Source organism: Nymphalis io, chromosome 16 (assembly GCF_905147045.1).
Source record: "Nymphalis io chromosome 16, ilAglIoxx1.1, whole genome shotgun sequence".
NCBI classification, from domain to species: Eukaryota; Metazoa; Arthropoda; class Insecta; order Lepidoptera; family Nymphalidae; genus Nymphalis; species Nymphalis io.
Window position 1 is genome coordinate 6,269,431 of NC_065903.1, and position 22,652 is coordinate 6,292,082.

Genomic DNA, 22,652 nt, shown 5'->3' on the forward strand with positions numbered 1-22,652 from the left:
TGTTTACGTTACTTTTTTGTGGTTTAGCCTTATAGAAAGTAATTTTTGTTTTAACTTTAAGAGTTTTAAGTCTAATACAGCCTACTGGACTTACTTATATCCAGAGCCGTTAAGTAAATGATTTTTATATATTAATTTACTACTATTATTCTGCAGCTATTTAATACTCGGGAAAAATTTCATTATATTTGTATCGATTTCTAGTATATATTACACAATGATATTATTTTATTTGCTTGAATATAGAAAACAAAATCCATGAAGTATACCTTATAAAAACCTCAGTTGTAATCATTAAACAAAATAAAATATATTGCATCCGAATAATGTTTCAATATTTCTTCCCTTTGCACAAAAAATGTGATAAATATATCAGTAATATAGAGAAAGTAAACAAGTTTGCAACAGAGTCGCTTATCTTACACAATACCGATACTCAAAACCGTGTAAGGCAAAGCTTGAAATATCGCTGGAGGTTTAGCCCTTAGTTCAGTAACAATATAATAAACAATTTAACAAAAAAAAATTAAATAAAACAACATGACTCCGCCGTCGCATTCCTTATATTGTACGAAAATAGAACACAGATAGATATTTCATAAATCTTATGTACAAAACTTCACGTCCATGTTTTTGAAAAAATATAAACTGTACAAAGTCAAATTACGTGCTGCTGTAATTTCAAACAATTTAAACGTTCATATTTCATAACAATGAATGCAACCTATCCTCTATATTTAAGAAAATGAATGATGAGAAGACAGCGCCTCTTATGATGTTATTAGATGTTACTTTGCTGAGAAGTTGCCCTCGACGAAATTACATGCATGACTTATGCTGCTCGACGTTAGGTGTAAGATAAAAACAATACAACTTATCTAGCTTAACTAGAAATTAAATGTAGATATATCATCGAAATTTTATAAACTCCTTAACTTCTGTTTGAATATAATTCAATACACCGCGTTTGATTCGCGCGGTGCGTATATTTTTTTCACTTGATTCGTAGAGGAAATTTCTATTTTATGAGTCCCTTCGCCTTGAACAGATCGCGCATAAGCCCTTTGAGGTATCGAATCTCTCGCTGGAGGTCTGAACACTTCTCTCCGAGGTCGACGTGTCGATTGCGCAGCGCCTGCTCCTCGTTGAGCAACACTTCAACCTCTGCCTTCTTCTTCTGGCGGTAGCGGGTGGCTGCGTTTTTGTTCTGTTCCTTCTTACGCGAACGGCGATCGTCAACGTTACGCGAGTACGGCTTAGGGCGAGTCGACGAACACCACTCCTCGTCGGTGGACGACGAGCGCGGTGACGACGGCGGAGACGAGCGCGGTGATGAACGCGGCGAAGCAGATGCACTGCGAGCGGATGGCTGCGGGGATGCTAGTTGAGCGGCGCGGTGGCGCACCAGTTCCTCGAGCTGGGAGTCGCAGTCATATTCCGACAGCACGACCGGCGTGGGGGCGACGGGCCACTGCTCTGCCACCACCGGAGTGGGGTGCAGTGCGGGTGCGAGAGAGGCGCACTGTGCTTGCTGCGCGTAGCTGAGCAGGAGTTGAGTAGCGGGGCCGGGCGGGCTCTGCGGCGGCGTGAGGTGAGTCAATTCGACGGCGCCGTATACCGTTTCGAACTCTCGCAGTAGCTCTTCGGTCGGCTGTGGTACCGTCTGTGGCGCGTATGTCGGTAGGGGCAGCGCTACTTGTGGTACGTCCACACGCTCGGGCACTTGGGAGATGTTCTCGAAGATGGGAAGCTCAACTTTTTCTTCCAACCAGTTTGAAAATATGTTTTCTGTAATTAAAATAATTATTATTAATTAAGTTACCGATTAACAGATATTTAAAGAAATATAAAAACAATTTACTAAAATACTATTACTACTACTATTGCAAAACTGTAATAGTTATTATAAAAATTTAATACGCAAAATTTTTTACATCGAGTGCATTCGAATAAATCTCTATGTTTATAAAAAAAGTGCACTTAGTGCAGTCTAACTGTCATACCATCTAAATGATACAAAGATACATTTTTTATTAATAAATACATACTCATGAACAAGCTTCATGACATTAATAACATAACGGGCAAAACTCGAGTTATATTCATTTAGAATAATTATAATATCAACGTATTTATTTACTATAACATTATAAATACGTTCAAATATATGCACAACAGTGCCAACCGACAGTATCATAATACTTAAATAAACAGACTTAATTCTTAAACGTTGTTCTATAATAAGATTTCAAAAGATTTCACCAGGCTTGAGTTTAAGCATGTAGACAGTGAATGTTGACACACTGAAAATTATTTGTAACAAAATAAATTTTTATTATCTCTAATTATCTTTGTTAGTAAATTTAACAATTACGAAATATCATAATTCTTTGTAAATATTAAAATGTTATATCATTGACTACTAAGACCGACTACTAAGTACCTTGCGTATTTAGCGAGTGTCAAGTAAGCTCTCGAAATTAAATAAACAGGATCTCATGTTGCACGCAGTCAGCTATCGCGAATGCCATAAATAATCAATTGCTTAACTGTAATCGAAACATTTCTCATTGGCAATAATTATTCAATCCTTCAATTATGATAATTTCAAGATTACTGTAACCTTATTATTTTGTTATCCCATAAACAACGTGACAATAATTAAATGTTTACTATTTAATTCCAAGTCGTCCTTTGTTAACTGTAACATTGCTCTGTTGACTATCATATAAAATAAAAAAAAATCGTAATTATTTAACTAGTTTGAATTACATTATTTTAAGGTCAAACGTTTATTGTTTCTTTATTGTTGAATTGCATTCTCTTTATCAATTAATCGGAGGTCGTGAAAAAATATATAAAATACAAATATTTTTAAATAATATTAGGTAACATAATTAATTAATTACTTAATTAATATTAGTGATAACATAAATATACCCTCTAGTGTAGGAACCCGTTTTAATGTATAGTAATTATATTATACATTTATCTCATAATAAAGTCCACTGTTAAAATATGCGTATTAATTTTCCTTGTGGCAATTTAAGCGTAGTAGATTCATAATTTATCTGATAAACTGTACAACTATTTGTTTAACAATCGACAGGGTATTTTTATTAATACAGTTGACAGACTCGTACACACTATGATCAATTGAAAGTAATTGAGAACATGTCTGAGCGCAAGATACTGATTCTTTTTACGGTGATACATAAGGGTGATAGATGTAGATGCATAATAAGAATTCAAAGAATAATTTGTGGCATTGAAAGCATAAGCATATTAAATCTAAGATCGAATGTAGTACTCTACATACAGTATCACATAAACTAATGTACAATAAACGCACAATAAACATTGTATTCGATAAACAATACAAAAGTCGTTTAGTTCTCGTAGAGATTTATTACATTTTCAACGATCATGTACAGCTAGCGACACAGATAGGCAACGAGAGGCGCATCAACCGTTGACCCTCTGATAAACTCTCGCAATCAACAAAGTTCACCGATGTGCCCCTAGCTTTATAATACTAGATAAATTTTATTCTGCGACGCCAAAAATAATTTCCTTTTACCAAATAATTTAAACGATTTTATTAACCATATACCAATTAAAATTATCAAAAATTGAAATGTAATCTTTGGAATTATTGTTAAATAGTTGATTTTTTTAATGTCTTAAAAAATGAAATAAAATATATAATAAACTTAATTATTGGTAGACTGATAGTGACTGGTAGACATGGTAAAATTATGATTTTTGTGTTATTTATCAGAAATTTAAGCTTAGTATCAATATATATTTTTGTTCTATAATATTCAATTCTCATAAACAACATTCATTAAATAGTCATACAATAAAGGCGAGCAACAATTTAAAATATCTGCATTTAGTTGATAAACATGAACGAACGTTACATATTTATCATGGAATAAATACAAAAGTAAATCATAAATTACTTAAGTATATCAAACCAATAACAACACGCCTTCGCTAACAGGTCATAATCTATATCAATGCGTAGGAATGAAAACAAGTAGCCAATAAGTCGCTTTAATTATTGGGCGAACAACGAACGAGGTCGCCTTGGGAGCGAACTGGTTTATCAGTCGTGGCACAAGCGTGGAAAGGTTTCGTTCCACGTATTAATTGCTCGAACACATAACAAACAAACCTGCGTAGAAGAAATAATTAAACAATTGAGTATGCTTCACACCTCAGCACCTTGCAAGTCAGGCTCTAGCGCCACGTGAATTCAATGAGGTAAATTACGCGTGATAAATAACAGCCTGCTTAATGCAATGCTAAATAACTTCAAGCTATGCGCATTGAATCTGCGACATATATTGCAGATCATAATATGCATTATTTATAATAATATCAATATTCTCATTTATCGATTGTGATTGTAAAATAAGCGGCTGTTTTATTACAAATAAAAATATCGTTTAAATACAACCTTTCACGCAAGCCCTAAAGCCAATCAAACAACTTCATCACATAAATAAACAATGCTTCAAAACACGACACGCTTCTTATGACGTAAATGTCAATCCATTTTATGATGAATATATATAAAATCATGAAACGTTAAACAAATAATTATTAATATTTAATCTACAGTCAGTAGTTTTGTATCAAGTAAAAACACAGCGGGTACTCGAGCGTAAAGACCTTGAAACCAGATCTCATTCTCAACATACGAAAGACACAGCGAAATCAAAACAAACCATCTCATATCGACATATTTCAAATAGCTCAAAGCACGTACCAGCATACAGATCTGCAAGTGCCATTACGAAGTCCAATATTAACAAATAATTGTCCTCTATAAATGTTCTTACTGCTATAATACAGTTCTAAGGTTACTTCTATAAGATTATAAATGGGCAGTGGAATTGCAGAAACTGGAATCCTCGTGGTGCGAGCTATAGTCGTCGTTGAAAATCAATAATCGGGCACGTAAACCTAACGTCTTTTAACAAGTTTTTGTGAATTGAACACTATCTCCTTATTCCAAATGCAGCGATAGTGGTACTTCATTCTAACGGCGTCCAAAAGGCGCATGGACGTTGGCAGGCATAGGTCGCGAGCCGAGCGCGAGCGCCCGAAATGTGCTTCTCGAATTGAATTTATTGTCACGGGTATAGAGAACCTGCAGACGCGGCGCGAGACACGCTACAACTGAGTGCGCGCGCGCATACAATGTCAACGCCGAAACGGCGCGCCTTTCCCCTCCTTGTCTCGGCCATAACCACTGAATACATAATTGAAATCATACTACAGCAAATGCAACAATTTTACTGCAATCGCATTCTTTCCTTTGACAAATATTTTATCGTTTAATTATTGTTTTATACTTTGGAAAAATCTTGTTCTTATGCGCGTATTTAAATTAATACAACTAAGACGATTTGAATAAAGAGTATACCTAAGCCTTTCTAGTCTAAAAAAAAATTAGCTCTTATCATAAAATACAATTAATCTGAGTAGGAAGGCGGACGAGCATATGGGCCACCTGATAGTAAGTGGTCACCAACGCCCTTAGACATTGTCATTGTAAGAAATGTCAACTATCGCTTACATAGCTAATGCGCCACCAACCTTGGGTACAAAGATTTTATGTCCCTTGTGCCTGTAATTACACTGGCTCACTCACCCTTCAAACCGGAACACAACAATATCAAGTACTGCTGTTTTGCGATAGAATATCTGATGAGTGAGTGGTACCTACCCAGACGAGCTTGCACAAAACCCTACCACCAATAAATTACTTATTTCGTTGTTAAAAAAGGGTTGAGTATTGCGGTAAGAAGTATGATAAGGGCTCGTATCTTGGGACGTCTCGAATAATGAGGCCCGGGAATGTTTCCAAATTTAATAATTTCGTATACGGCTTTCACGAGAAAACCAATCCCAGTTCAAATATCATATATTTGATGTTTAATATATAAATAGAAGATTATATAATTTTTTTTTTAATTTTAATTTCTAGTTATAACATGATAATTATTATTAGTTGATTGTATAATTATTTAATTAGGCGTTTTTCATAATTATAATATGTTATTTTATACTTTAATGCTAACATTATCGAGCTCTAAAGCTTGATATTATGTTTAATAACTGTTGATTTATCCAGAAAGAAAACTCTATTTTTATTGTTTATTTAGAAAAGTCTCGAAGTCCCGGGACGTCCCGAGACCTTGAGTCTGAGATTTCTCGTATCATGACTGAAAATGTCGAAATTTTACATAGTCTATATGTAAACATTTAGTGTGAGTAAGGTACGATTCTATTGTATTAAATGTAATAAAAATATATCAAGGTGAAAAACCTAATATTGCTCGTGTGAAATCGGATATACCAGTAATATTTTTTCATATCTTAAATGCAAAGAACCCTTTAATAGCAATTAAATTCTGTATAGTAATAACTCCGTTATTAAAAACGTCTCGTTCGCTAATTTTTATTAAATTTAAGTAACTTAAGTTTGTGATAATGTAAACATAAATCTATATATATTTAATATCATTTTACTATAAGAGGTTATTTCCATTATATCGATAAAAGCCGCATATAACAAAATTATCACACCAATATACCAAACTGTAGTTATTAATTAAAAGCTACAGTCTACAGATAAAGAAAACGAATCACGCTAAGCGCACATGACACTCGTAAATAAGATCAGGGGTGTGTCCTTTTAATCTATTCAGATAATTATATAACACTACATATGTCGATATAATTATATAATACATACATTTTATCGATATTATTTAATAAATAAACTGACATACAGTTTTAGTGGTCAATCTTTAATTATTTTAAATAACTGTATAATTTCTATATGTAACAATACGTAAAATGTTAATGTAGTTGTATCGAGAAAAGCCTACATACAAAAGGTTGTTCTCTAACGACAAATACAAACTTCTGGGGCTTATTTCTTAATTCACTATCTATTCGTCCCAGCATTACGCAGAAAAAAATAGTGGTATAATAAAATAATAATAATAATAATAGTTTGGCGCATACTATTAATAATAATAATCATTATTTCTTATTATTAATAATATGTGCTAAGTAAATCGTAATTTTAACAAATTCAAATTAAAATAATACAACAAGCTTTTCGTAAATTCATTTTCATTAAACCGAAATATTTGATATCAGAATTTCTCTACAACCCAACTTATAATGATTTATAATCATAAAAATTAACATGGACACATATTTTTTTACAATTTCAATTAAGTATTACAGCGTCATATTTAACCAATCATACTATTAATATATGACATTTCAATGCCAATGTCTAAGGGCGTTTGGTGACCACTTACCATCAGGTGGTCCATATGCTCATCCACCTTCCTATTCTATAAAAAAAAAAAACTATTAGGCCATTATTAAAATATACAATAAATAAATAAATGAATGTAGCCTTTAAATATTTTAAATATAACATATCTGCAATTTAATTTATTATTTTTCGAAATGGTAATACTGCATCTGTTTCAATAATTTAATATAACTATTTCTATTAGCCTTATTCTTATAAAAAACCTTAACTATGCTATTTCTTTAGCAGAAACTATTCTCGTCGCAATGGAAGTACAATATCTTAATATCCCTTGAAAACCCCCTCACTTATCATGATAAAAATTATACTTTATGTTGACCCAGGAAATAGGTTATCATTATTCCGAGATTCATTGAAATTTATCAACGGTTTTCTTGTTATACGTGCGCAGATGACAGACAGACAATATTTAATAAATTAAAAAAACCAGATATGTATGTCGATAGATACGAACAAATTATCGATTGATATTTAAAAAAAAATTGTCTATATGCAGAAATCTCTTTTAGTGTCGTAACGTTCTATAATGACCTAATTGGCATTAATACCGTAATTTATATTAATGTCTAATAAATATAAGTATTCATTATAAAATTGCCTTCCTTGATACTATTTTTTTCTTACTGGTAATAACATTCAATTACTATGCCTTAATGTAATAACTTACACACACACACATATCCAATATGTTTGGCGTGGAAGGTTTCATGCACTTTGGCCATTTGAACGAAATTATTTGAAATAATCTACAATATTATTTTATTTGCAATATAATATGTATTTTTTTATGAATACTTTACATAGCCAAAAAATCGACATATATTGTTAAGGTTATAAAGTAAAAACATAATTGTAAATGAAAGCAGGAGACAGATATATTTAACTACTGGGTTAAGGACAATACGTATTTTTAAAGTATCACTCTTAATATATGCATAATTTGTAAGTAATATGTCAAGTTTCTATATTACATTATTTTAGCACAATCATATTATCACACTGCGAAACTTGAATATCGGGTATCGGGTAACAGAGTTGTTTGCACAGGAAAAAAAAAGGTGACTTATCCATTAAATGATAGATGAAGACGTTTGCCTGTGTAAATATCGATTCTTTTCTGTACTACCTTCACTTCGAAATAAAAATATAAAAAGTCTTAAACGATAATTAACGACGCGCTGATACTATCGCCTAAGTGGATGTAAGGAATTATTTGATAAGGGCACTGATCATGGGTTATACATTAATATTTCATATATTGCTGTCTTAATTAAAATCATAACATAGTTAATTTCTCTTCTTATATGCACTTTTGAGTCGCCATTTTTTTATTAAATGTAAATATATCTTGATGTTTGGTTTTGAATGAAGATTCTAACAAGAAGCATTGAAATAGTAATAAAACTAATGTAAATACACGGACAATTTAATCTTGTCAAACAAAGATGTTTATAGTAACTAGCTTAGGTTAAGGTCAATTTAGTAATAAATAATTATTCACAATTACTACTCGCGGCCGAATATCATCTAATTTAAATCTATGTCAATATTATAATAATAATTATTTATTGTTATTATCTAATGTATTAAATATATCACATACCTTGTTTGCATTGATTTTCCAGCTGCTGCAGAAGATCAGTCGCAAGCTCAGCTCGGCTGGGCTTGATCTCTGGCGGCGATGGGGGGTACATCGTGTTTGATATGTCATCTTGAAGCAATTTGCCAGATTCGATCTTCGGAGCAGCGCCCGGAAAATTCTTTAGTAGATCTATTGAAAATAAAAAATATTAATATATATGAAAGACATTTTACGTACAAACTTATATATTAGTTTTTAAATAAGCACCTAATCTAAGCACCTAAATTAAAAACTCTAATATGTGTTTTATTTTGGATAAACTTTTAAAATACACTAATTTAATTCACAAAAAAATCATAATTTGAACAAAACCTTACTTTGAATAAGTGATAATTGAAATTCTCTACACAAGTCACACATTCCGTTACATTTGTAACAACACATTTTGAAATTAAAACCGAAACAAACGAACAAGTCTTGTTACACTGATACGAATTGTAACGAGAATGATGTAGAATTCGCGTTAATAAATGGAAGAGGCTTCAAGGTAAGGAGCTTAGATAAGTAATGTACAAAATACGAAGAGGGGCCGAAGACGTCAATATATATATATGAACGGTATCTGTCACACGATATTACGTCAAAGAAACGCCCAGATGTCGTGATGCTTTAAATCTTATTTGATAATGTCACAATAACTTCTGTTATAAAAACATCTATACTGAATCACATTCAATCCCGTTTTCATCGTTCTAATCGAAAATAACACGCATTTATTTTAATATAATACATTTATTTTGCTTTTTTCCCATTTTGATTATATATAAAAAAATTATGTTTTCAATTTAAATAATTCGATGAAACTATTATTCTACATAAAGCATTTTGAAAAATCATATACATACATAGAATAAACAAAATCTTTATAGCAATATTTTGAACTTGCACATAGTATGCATCAAATACTTCATGTATACTTTTGTACTTGATATTAGTACTTTAGGGTTAAATATGACTTAATAATAAAATGTATACTTTTTTGTCCTTTCATTCTTTCCTAAAAATAAATCCATTATTTTTATATAATTGATTTGAATTTATAATTTGATAAAAAATAATGGCATTATTCATAGCTCAAGATTTATTTTGACTTGTATTATTAATGTAAGCAATTGAACAAACAAGACAATGTATATCGGGACACTTTTCATTGGAAACAAGATAAATAAAGGAAAACAGTAAACTGAGATATTCCATTAAAAACATACACAGGGTTAACTTGCTAAAAACAAATATGTTTTTGAACTGTTCGTGACGTTATTTTCTTTAATATAAACATTATTAAACCAATCACACGGCGTGCAAATGATTATCAAGACACACCCACGTTTCTAGCATGGCAACTACTAAAGAACATTTAATTTAAACAAAGACTCGACTGATAATGATAGTGGAAATTTATCGTTTCAATGGAACATTTTTACTCGAATGTGATTCATTTTAACTACATTTGAACAGAATACGAAAAACTAGAGCTAGAAATAGATAAAAATTAAATAAAGAGAATGATTTGTTGCAAATCGATCTGATTATTGAGTTTTAACGAAATATTTATAGCTCACGTGGTGGGCACCACGTGCTAAATCATAAGAAGAGCTCTTAGTCGACCCGAAATAAACGTTATCTAAGCATCATAAAATATTCCTTTATGGATTTTAAGTGTTATATATTTGTATGTGCACGTGGAACATAACATGTAAGTTACCATAGCGGGGGGCGCAATGACGGTTAATTATATAATTAATTATATAACTTTAGTATATAAAATCTGTTTAATAAATATACACATATATTAATAGAATAACATGTCAATTATTGACCCGCAGCTATCTGTACATGAGGTGAATCTGTGGGGGGCTAAGCGTCGGTCACACGAGGAATAATAAAACAATTAAGATAATTATGATATTCATTAAAATAGAACGCCTGTTTCGTTAAACACATGTCGTCAAATATAATTACTAATAGTTTGATTTTTATAATAATACTTCTTATATATCCAATCGTAGAAATATTATATTATAATAAAGCAAAATATACTAAGTATTTATTTATATCAAATATATAAAATAGTAGAAGTGAAAAGCAGTAAAAAAAATTAACATAATAAAAAAATATTAAAAATAAATACAACCATGCTGTGAACCTACTTTTTTTAAGTTGGTTAAAAAGGGGCTGTTCATAATATTGTATAAAGACTACTGTTTCCATCATGATGGATTATGAATGCAACGAAATAGCTACGCGACATTTTGGATATTTTTGTATAAATAGCTCTAGTGGAATTGGAATATTCAATAATAACACTACTAATATTAACTCGTGCTATATCACCAAAATGTGCTGTATCTGCAGTTTTCGGTTCGCTGAATCTATTAATAGAATTTAAAAGTGATAGCCCGCTGTCATGTTGTTCATTATGTCATGTTTATGTTAATAAAGGATACAATATCATATTTTTAATGCAACACATAAATGTTTAATGATTTACCTACTTTATTTACGTGCTTGTTCATCGGATGTTCCCAATACCATCTATGTCAATAGATGGTATTGGTATACATATGTGGTTATGCAAATCTAAGAAGCCCAATAACCGACGTCTTAAAAATGTTAGCTTTTGCTTACAAGAGCAAGCCAGTTGAAAATGACGTCAATCGTCTTTTTCAAATAGACTCCGAAATATAAATGATTCCCTCATTACACATCAAATTGATTCAACTACAAGTTTGACAAGGCTCTTTATAAAGTTGGACCGGTCTTTAAAAATACGCTATGCCTGTTTCTAAGCGATGATGAAGTAAAAGTATTTTCGGTCCTCAAATTCAAGATATTCTTTAGAATTCTTAAGGATGATCCTGTTATTTAAACATGGGTTTAAAAAAGAGACATTATACTCTTTTGGAGCAATCGTTGATGAATTTAAAAGATAAATATTTGAAGTCATAGTTGGCGATATTTTAAAAACAAGAGCTAAATTTAAAATTCGTATAATGATCTACAGTAACCCCAAATTAGTATAAAATTACAGCCTAAACTAATGTATTAAAACTGTACGCCAAGTGGGAAATACGAAAATACCTAGTAACACACCACACAAATAATGAGTAGTAAATAATAGACAAATATTTATCATTGTGATGTTTAGTAACTGCTGCTAATAAGTGCTTATGAGGAGACACAAATACATTGTGTTTTGAATATGGAATACTTTTGAAAAGGTTAGGTTACTTCGTCGACTAGACTTAACAGCCCAGGTGCGATCAATAGTAAACCTACAAAAAAAGCTCTAAAAATTGCCCAAATCTTTGACTTTTCCTCAAGAGGATTTGGGCAATTTTCCAAGCAATGGAAAATATGCGGGCCATTACTTTAACTTAGATTCTAATATATCGTTAGCACTTAATGTTTTTTCTATGGCAATTAATAAAAAACACTGAATACTGAAAACTGAAGTAAATCACTCAAAAATATTGCAACGTTCTAACAAAATTTTAACGAAATATGCGTTATAAAAATATCTGTGAGACATCTCTTCGAAAGTTTATTTTAATGTAAGCAATTTATTTATTTCATTAATTAAACAAATAAAGATTAAATAAGTCTTAATTATACTATTTTAAAATATTTTAAAAGTAATAAGGCTCGTTTTAAAAGATTATACAAAATAAATAATATTCCATGGCATAGGACCATGGCCTGCTTATTACTCTAACCTTTATTCCGCATTCTTAATGAGAATTGGATCTTAGTACAGTAACTGACGAATGTAAACAAGTTACAACATACAAAATTATTTGGCCTAGAGATATTTCTGTTATACACTTTCTTAAAACAAATACGAGCGTGAACGTTGACATTTTGACGTTGACGTTGATATTAATTCAGCGGTTGACATAAAATAGAACTTTAGTTAAAAAGTAATTTAATTTTAAGGCAACTTAAGACTTAAAATTTAAGTATATACCTATGTAAGTCAACAGTCAAGTGGCAACTCCAATATTAGGTCAAGCATCGGTATTAACATTGGTCATTAATTTAATATTAGCTGAAGCTAATCACAGTGATCTATATTCAACGCTAATCGAATTTGCATATTTAGATTTTTTTCCCCTAATTTAAGATTATTTTAATTAATAACACTAAAATTCTCTACAACTACCAAAAAAACAATAAACAGGAGAAAATTTTACTAAATTGTTGTGCCTTTGCCTATTATTTATAGATATCACCATACAGCCAACAAAGCATCCACAAAAAAAAAAAATGTTTATATAAGCTTTCTTGAATAAAATTTAATAAAACACGATTCTATATACTTATCTTATATATTTGTTAAATAACGACGTACACATGAAAATATTATTATTTTCTATAAATCAGTCAACATCGGTCAACAACATACAACATGCCTATATATCAGTTTATACATGTAAAAATCGTTTAAAAACGATCGTACAATAATCGTGCGTCATAAGTTTTTAACCTTTAGCCTCAAATAAATAGATTGTGGTCACATACTCATCTATCGTTAAGGTACGTTTTCACTGCAAAAGTTAACAAATAGAATTTATATTCTTTTGACTTAAGTAAGTCAATCGTAAGTCAAATCAATTATTGGTGTGACTTGGCAACTTGTGTGCTAGCTGTGCGTTCCGACTTCATACTAGCATAATAAGAATATTATCCTTTGCAATCTTAAACTAATAATATATAATTATTCAACAACCGATCTATTAGTCCGTACTGTGCGTCTGCGTCATACAACATGTACCACGCCACGCGTGTTTTTTATTTAAAATGTCTCGTAATATTTCTATAAAAAAGGCAATATTTATATTCACAGAATGGGTAAAATTAATATTATTTATTTCAATAAGGATAAATACCTAGGGACACAAACTAAATTAGTAGTCGCGTTCTTTCCCCTTTAAATATAAACATAATACGTTTACTGTGAGTTCTATAAAAGATAGATAATATAATATTTACATAGAAGTCAGCGTCTGCCGCTTAAAGACTTACAAAACTCTCATACGATCTATTAGTTTCGCCAGTGTTCACTTCTACTAACAAATTTCTCTTGACTACGTTTATAAAGGCTATCACAAAAAATTTGCAATATATTAAAATAATATACAGCTTATTTCCTATAACTATAAACTAGAATCCTATGCAAATTCGATATCATCCGAGTCAGTAGTTTTTGCTTAACTAACTCGACTACTAAATACACGATTGTATTTAGCGCAAATCTTTGTGTCATCGTCATTATCATAAAATATCATATTTGACGTATCCATATCCATATGCATTAGTTTCAAGTTTAAATTATTGTGATATTACTGAAAAGCCGTGATGGCCCAGTGGTAAGAACGCATGAATCTTAACCGATGATCGTGGGTTCAAACCCGGGCAAGCACCACAGAATTTTCATGTGTTTAATTTGTGATTATAATTCATCTCGTGCGATACGGTGAAGGAAAACATCGTAAGGAAACCTGCATGGGACTAATTTCACTGAAATTCTGCCACATGTGTATTCCACCAACTCGCATTGGAGCAGCGTGGTGGAATAAGCTCCAAACCAATAGGGAGAGGAGGCCTTAACCCTGCAGTGGAACATTCACCGGCTGTTACTGTACTGAATACGAGATCTAAAAGATATAACAGACGATAATAAATGTATTGTTAGAGGGAAATGAAACACTCCACTAGACTTATTTAAAAACTTGCGTAGATTTAAATTGAAAATGCTTTCATTTTCATGCTATGCCATCTTAAGAATTCGTTCGGTTTGTAAAACTGTTAACTTTTGTTGTTTTGTATGTACTTGCATAACGGCTATATATATAAGTAGTATGAGAAACATGTAAATTATACATAGAAGTTGTTTTTTGTTATTTTGACGATACTTTTTAACGTTATTTTATACGAAATCGACCTTCACTTAAAGTAATCCCGAATTCTAGGAGACCCGCATCCGAGAACTAGCCAAAATTAATATAATTTTACTTCATCATTAATAAATTTAATTGGAGAACCAGAAAATTAAGTTTGTATTGAACATTTGCTATGAAACATTGTAATTAATAAAATATTTATAATAGATGTATCACTCACTACTTCTTATAAAACTAAGACCCCCCAACATAAACTGTAAACCGAGATATTTGTTATATTCATATTCTTTATTAGTTCAAGTAAAAAAAGTAAAAACGCAGACTAGCTCATCGATAGGCCGGTGGCATATATGACATTATAAGAAATATTAACTAATTCTTACATCAACGGGCTGGCAGCCATAGAATCCAAGATATTGTCCCTTGTGTAAAATAATTATACTGGCTCTCACGCCCTTTAGACCGGAACACAAAAATACAGGCTATTACAGTTCGACGATTCACATTTCCCCTCCTTGTCTCGGCCATAACCACTGAATACATAATTGAAGTCATACTTACAGCAAATGCAACAATTTTACTGCAATCGCATTCTTTCCTTCGACATATTTTTTATAGTTTAATTATTGTTTTATACTTTGGAAAAATCTTGTTCTTGTGCGCGTATTTAAATTAATACAACTAAGACGATTTGAATTTATTCATTACTCTAGAGTAATACCTAAGCCTTTCTAGTCTAAAAAAAAAATTAGCTCATCATAAAATACAATTAATCTGAATAGGAAGGCGGACGACCATATGGGCCACCTGATGGTAAGTGGTCACTAACGCCTATAGACATTGGCATTGTAAGAAATATTTACCATCGCTTACATCGCCAATGCGCCACCAACATTGGGAACTAAGATGTTATGTCCCTTGTGCCTGTAATTACACTGGCTCACTCACCCTTCAAACTAGAACACAACTATACCAAGTACCTATTGCTGTTTTGCGGCAGAATATATGATGAGTGGGTGGTACCTACCCTTAAATATAGTCCAAGTTTATTTCGAATTAATTTAATACAAATGAACGTAATAAAATTAATTAGCTATACTTATTATTATTATCATCATCATTGTCTATGCCACCCATGAACTTTATGCCTCTAACTGAATCACGTTTAATATTCAACAATCCAAAGCATTAATCTGACAGTTGAATTATAGATAATTCAAACGAAAAATGTTTTCCGCACTCCACATTACACTATATTCCGTGCTACACATAGAACATTCATAAATGGTGAATAGCTATTTATGAACGTTCTAGTATTTATTACAATTTACAATTGACACGCCAGTAATAAAATCAATTGCAATAAACGACGCGCATTTTTATTGTGACAAGAATTGTCCTATAAAGTATTTAACAATACAATATTGGAAAAATTGTGTCGATATTTATAATATACTAAGTAGGCAAATGATTTTGTAATTTTATTTTGTTTTTGAGGTTAAATTATACGTCTTTTATTTCGTAAAATGAAATTAATTCTATTGTTTCATTATTTTATTGCTAATTAAAAAACCGTAGGTATCGATATCTTGACAACAAATCTCGTATCCGGGTAATGAAAAAACATATTTGTTAAAATGTTCACGCTCCCATGCTCCGATAATCACCTAAGGTCGAACATGACTGATTTCCGCCCTATCGGACTACGTGAGAATATGATTATGTATGGGACACAGACATAATACTACTACAGCTAGTCTTGGTGACTGGGTGCCGTGGCTGAAAAACGATTAGATTGTGTTGTGTATTATTTGTGTACCTAATTTTGATACTTAAAACATTTAAAGACTAAGAAGAATTCAATTGAAACGCTTCTTGTATATCCTTTACCTATTTTAGATATATATATTTAAATAAAATGTAGGCTTGATTTGAAACCGCGTCCCATCTTCAGTCAAGATCCACGTATTTTATCTACTGGGTCATCTAGGTTTTTTTTTAAATATTTTTCCTTTTATATCGAAATCTACGATTGTATACTTTTCGACATACATTACCTAATTACAGTCGGTACCAATCGTTTTTAGCAAGTTTGTACTTTGAAATTATTAAGAAAAAATAAATTATGTTTTAAGTTAAACAAATGCCAATAAATTATATTGCTGAGTAAAGCACACCACAATAGAAATGTGTCAAACTATGAATTACCTCCATCGGTGTCAAAAAGACCAACTTCGAGCAGCATAGAGCATTCATTGTCAGTTAAGAGGCCGTCGGCCGAAGCCAACGACCAGTTCCATTGGCTCGTACTCATTTTTGATAGACGAGTCAATGTTACTCTGTAAAATAGAAAAGGAAGCATATGAATTTTATTAATCTATATTTGTATAGCCTATTCCACAAGAAGAGTAAACAAAATAAACAACTTTGACACCGATTTGACGCGATATCATTGGTAGAGATCTTGAATAAGATATTCACTACGGATTCGCGAAAAAATGGCGTTTTCAATGTCCGCGAAGCTGTAATCGGAACTTCGAAAGTTAAATTAATGTGGTTATAACTAGTTAAGTAAAAGTGTTATATTATAAATAAATGTAAATTAATCAAGAACTGTTTGTAGTACATAATACAGCTTTCGTTACAGGTTTCGTTACAATGTTTCCCTTCATCGCTGAGCAAGCGATTAATGAACACTAATTAAACACATGAAAATACAGCTGTGCTTACCCCGACTTGAACCCCACCCCTTCATTTAAGATTCACGTGTTCTATATATTGGACCATCCCGGCTATTATAATACTAATTGTTTATCTTGTATGTGTTATTAGAATAAAAATATAAATAAGAGAAAACACAAATAAACGCTTAATATAATATATTTCGACGACACTCCGCATCACTAAATTAATTTATTATATTATATTATTATATGATTATAAAATTAAAAGATTTGTAAATTTTATAGTCTGCATCTGCATCTGTTTATGACTACTATGTCGAATTACCCAGTCTTTCTGGCCAGAGTTTATTCAATCCATATACCAAACTATGGCAATATGTGCAGATATTAATAAATAAAAAAAATTAACACATCACTTACCAAAAAATTAAGTAAAGACCGATTGTATTGGTCGAAGTCCTTTGATGATATTGATATTTGTCGAGGGACAGTGATGTCCGTTGAAGACGCCATTTTGGCACTGAAAAGTAATACATTTTATACATTAACTCACTTAAACATTCTAGATATTATCCAAACACATCACGTTATTTTCAAATCACCATAATATATGTATATAATAATATTAATATCCTGGGAAATTTTTCACACGCGGCCATCTGATCCCAAATTAAGCTTGTACAGAGCTTGTACTATGGAAACCAGATAACTGATATACTACATATACTATTTTTTCTTTTGTAAAAACATACTTATATAGATAATTACACTCAGACTCAGGACAAACAGACATGTTCATACACACAAATATCTGTCCTGGGTGGGAATCGAACCCACAACCTTCGGCGTGAAGGGCAAGCATCCACCAACCACGCCAACTGGCCCATCGTATATACAAAACATAATACTAGCAAGTGCTTAATTTTATGTCACTACTTTTGTTTTCTTTTTTCCAAATTCTTAGAGTGCAAATTTAACTACTACTAAATATTTACGAGTACACTTTTTATTTCTGGACCCTCAATACAAGCATGAAAATTGTACAATCAACTTGACTGTTAGTAATTCGTTATTATTAATTTATTTTATCAATCATTGTAACCAAATGTAAAACTGAAAAAGAACATACATAATTAACAAAACAAAGTACATAATATAGACCTTTATTAATAACGTTTTTGATTTAAAGCAGCAATCTATAAACTTTTTTTATCATTATAAATATAATTTACAAAAATGTTTTAAATTAATTTCAGTTCAGAAAAAACACCATTTAAAAATTTCTGCACTACAATTAATTTTTAATTATATTTAAATACATAAATTAAAATTTTAATCATCTTTATTAACTTGAATTAAAAAAGTACTCATATAATCAATATCTTCATTAATTGAATCCTTCAATAATTACTATCTTTTATGTCATTATATTAAATTGGACTTCATTTTGTATAATTAGCAGTCACAATTCAATATTTAACGTAAACATTAGTTATTATCTATACTATAGGTATATTATTTATATATATATATTTTAGTACAAGTTTAAAAGTAAACAGTGATATAATTTTTAAATGGTGTTAGCCTATAAAGTATTCATTCATTCTGATCCTGCAATACACATATATTAAAACTATTTTTGGGTATATGAGAAAATTATATTTCATGGGTATGAATATTATAAGCTATGGTAATTTGTAATTCTTGATTGCAATATTTATGATTTCTTGTATTGATGTATCAAAAAAAGAAACTGAGGTATGGACCACTTATGGTAAATACAAATAGTAACCTGTAGAGGTTACTATTTGTCAAGTCAGTGCCAAAGTCTATGTGCTACACATAGACTTTGGCACTGAGAAATATAAACCTTATTTTACACTGACACTGACAGTCTAGTTGTTAAATAAGTTTTTGTTAGTATAACATTACTATTATCATTGTTCAAAGGTGTTTTAATAAGCAGTATTTTTACTACTTATTAAAGAAAATCTTAACATGTATACCGGTATAAAAACAATTTTTCTTTTAACTTTTAACCATATATTTAAATTTTACTGTTGTCCTCACTTAAATAATTTTTTTTTTCTAAGATGTTTCATTCTTTGTCCTTAGAAGAACACTTATTCATTCTTCAAATTAAAACAAAATGATAATATGCTTTGATAATCAGCTGCAGAATAATTCATCATTAAATAAAAAGTAAGAAGCTAGATGAGCTTACACAAATGACAAAATAATCACAAACAAATATTTCTTTCCATTGCTGGGCTGTTTGTTTATATGTAGGAAACAATGATATGTACATTAACATGCAAATAACCATGAATGACTGTGATTGGTTAATACAAATAACTGAGTATAAAACCCATGAGCAAATAGAAGAAACAGGATGTTAAGTAATAATAACTACAACTAATTATTAACGACAGTCATTTTCCTATGTCATGAAATTTAATTTATAATACTTAAAGAAAATCCTTTGTGCTACATAAATGAACTGTTCAAACATGATCAATCACTAATAACATTTTGTATAATAATTAGTTTATTAAATATAGAACTTAAAAAAATGTGTTAACATTATATTAAAACCATTCAAAATCAATTGATCATTAGTTATTGTACACAATATCATAAACTAAATTGTTTTATTTACTTATTACATTTAAATTCATTTAACCTATATCAAGCATTAAATTATTTTTAGTTACACCTTAGTATAATTAATACTCTTTAGTATCAAGGTAATAACTATAAAAGAAAATAAATATAATAAATTACTAATATAAAATTGAACAATGTATAAAGTATGACAATAATTCTAAAAAGTAATGTACAGTATGTGGCAACCAGCATCTTTGCATTAGAAAGGTAGCAATTATCAATAAAACAGGCAACTCCAAGGTATGTATTTCAAGTTATTTCACAAGACTCCCATGCTTAGCTTTCGTAATATACAATTTCTTAATACATAAGTGTACAGTATAGAACGAGATATTATTTAAAATAAAACTACACTACAAATAAATTATGAAAACTGTTATTGTGAAATAACATGAACCATATGGCTTTATTTCTTCATTTATAAATAGTTCATTAGATGACTTTATACATTAGCTGATATTTGTTGTTAAATTAGTTGTAGATTAAATTTAATATTATTTTAGAATAAAATTCTATTTATTGCTTATTATGTACATACTTGGGATAATTTATTGTCACGAACAATTAATTTCTATTAAAAGTAATGATTAGAGGTCATTTGAAATATACTATCAGATCCCTATCTGTAGCTACAATAACGTGACGAGTCATATTACATGCATGACTCAAGTTTCATGTGAAAGCTACATTCATGGCGTAATAACGACGCTATGGAATTTATAATTATGTGATGAAAAATAGTAAAAGATTACACAATGTATATCAATACTTACAGCATTTTTATTAATTTGTGAAGGCACACGCAGGTGTGCAAAACGTTCAAAAAACTAGAAACCCATCTTGATGGAATTTATCGCACAAAAGAAAACAAATAACACGTCTTTCTACTTGTGAACCATGATGAGTAATAGACAAAAGTGACAGCGATACTGACAATCTACGAGCACCGTTGACAGCTTACTTTATTATAAAGCAGGCAAAGGTACAAATAGAACAGACTTCAGAGCTGTCATACTGAATGGAGAACTATCTCTATAATAAGATAATAAATACCGGGTTTACAAAGTACAATGATAATATCAGCTTATTTTAATAGAAAATTAATAAAATTTAAGTAAGTTAAGCCAAAATAGATATTTATATAATCACTAATCGTTGAAATTTTCGGTGCAAATATCAGATTTCAAGGAGAAAATCTGGGCTTGAAACTCGCAAAGTTAATATTCTTAATCTTGAAGATAGAAATAGTACAAGTTTTACATAAAAATAAAGCTTGTATTATTGAGCAGAGACGATGCACAGCATCCGTGAGAGTGCGTTGTATACTTCCCTTTCCTGTTTCTGGTATTTAGTGTGGTTCACGTCCGCTCCCCACCATTTGATTGGTCCCAAGGTGGCAGCTAGCCGTTTTGCTTTCATAGAAGTCTCTCACCAGGAGTACTTATTATATTGTATTGGGATGCTGTGCATCGTCTCTGCTCAATAATACAAGTTTTATTGTTATGTAAAACTTGTACTATTATTTGGCATGTGACGATGCACAGCATCCGTGAGAGACGTGTTTATATCTCCTGGTGACCATTAAACGACGCTATGTGAAAAATAAGAACATAAAATAATATTATTGTTTATAATTATATTATATTCAACAAAAATGAAATAATTAATCACCGCGTTACAAATCAATTGCAACAATTCCATATGTTTACATTAACAAACATATGTATGAATATTATAAACATAAATTTATTAAATAATTTAATAATCAATACGTTAATCTATAGGTTGAAAATTATCCGAAAGATTACATCGAGATGGTTTACGATTACTTATGATTTGTTTACAATAAAACTTCAGAAAAGTCTTAACTGCGCCAATTACCTCGCGCTAATATATCTTCAATAGAAAAATGTTCATACCAATTTTTAGACGCGATGGCGGAACGGACACTGCCTGCTGAAGCTACAATACCTGCGTCTTTAAAGACTGACTTAACCCAACCGCTTATAACAGTACGCGAAGCTGCTCGAGTCGAACCTCTTATTGTAATAAACAGAGCACTATCGCAATCCGCCGTACGCCGTTCATTACCTAATTCTATCACTTTCCTTAACCAGTATACGGGACAAACACTAGTGACTATAGAGAATGACTCAACAATTTCCAACCTGATTGCCTGTATGTAGCTGTATCAGTCTTATAGCCAAATATGGGATGTAAAACGATATAGTCACCAAAATCAAAGTAATGACATGAATCTATTTTTAACAACGTAAGGTCCTGAACTCGTCTACCAGATGCGAGTAACAAAAGGCATGCTAGTCGACGTGAAGCTTCAAATAATGAATTAATGGCTGGTGGATTATTCTGAATCCAAGTAATCA

At 30.8% G+C, this 22,652-nt stretch overlaps 1 protein-coding gene across 1 annotated transcript; it reads right to left on the reverse strand.

Annotated features, from left to right (window-relative positions):
- Nucleotides 1-545: 545 nt before the first annotated feature.
- On the reverse strand, nucleotides 546-21,204 carry LOC126774558 (activating transcription factor of chaperone). The gene is made up of 5 exons (XM_050496129.1): nucleotides 21,042-21,204; nucleotides 18,022-18,121; nucleotides 17,126-17,256; nucleotides 8,976-9,143; nucleotides 546-1,788 (listed from the first exon to the last, which is right to left on the reverse strand). The coding sequence occupies exons 3-5, from the start codon at nucleotides 17,229-17,231 to the stop codon at nucleotides 1,019-1,021; spliced, it is 1,044 nt and encodes a 347-aa protein (XP_050352086.1). The 5' UTR covers nucleotides 17,232-17,256; nucleotides 18,022-18,121; nucleotides 21,042-21,204; the 3' UTR covers nucleotides 546-1,018.
- Between the last annotated feature and the right edge of the window lie 1,448 nt (nucleotides 21,205-22,652).

Excerpts from the sequence above, each read along its gene's own strand:
- LOC126774558 (XM_050496129.1), bottom strand. The coding sequence starts at position 17,231 with ATGAGTACGAGCCAATGGAACTGGTCGTTGGCTTCGGCCGACGGCCTC. Across the intron at positions 9,144-17,125 it reads TCTTTTTGACACCGATGGAG|ATCTACTAAAGAATTTTCCG; the intron begins GTAATTCATAGT and ends TATTTTCAATAG. Across the intron at positions 1,789-8,975 it reads GGAAAATCAATGCAAACAAG|AAAACATATTTTCAAACTGG; the intron begins GTATGTGATATA and ends TTTTAATTACAG.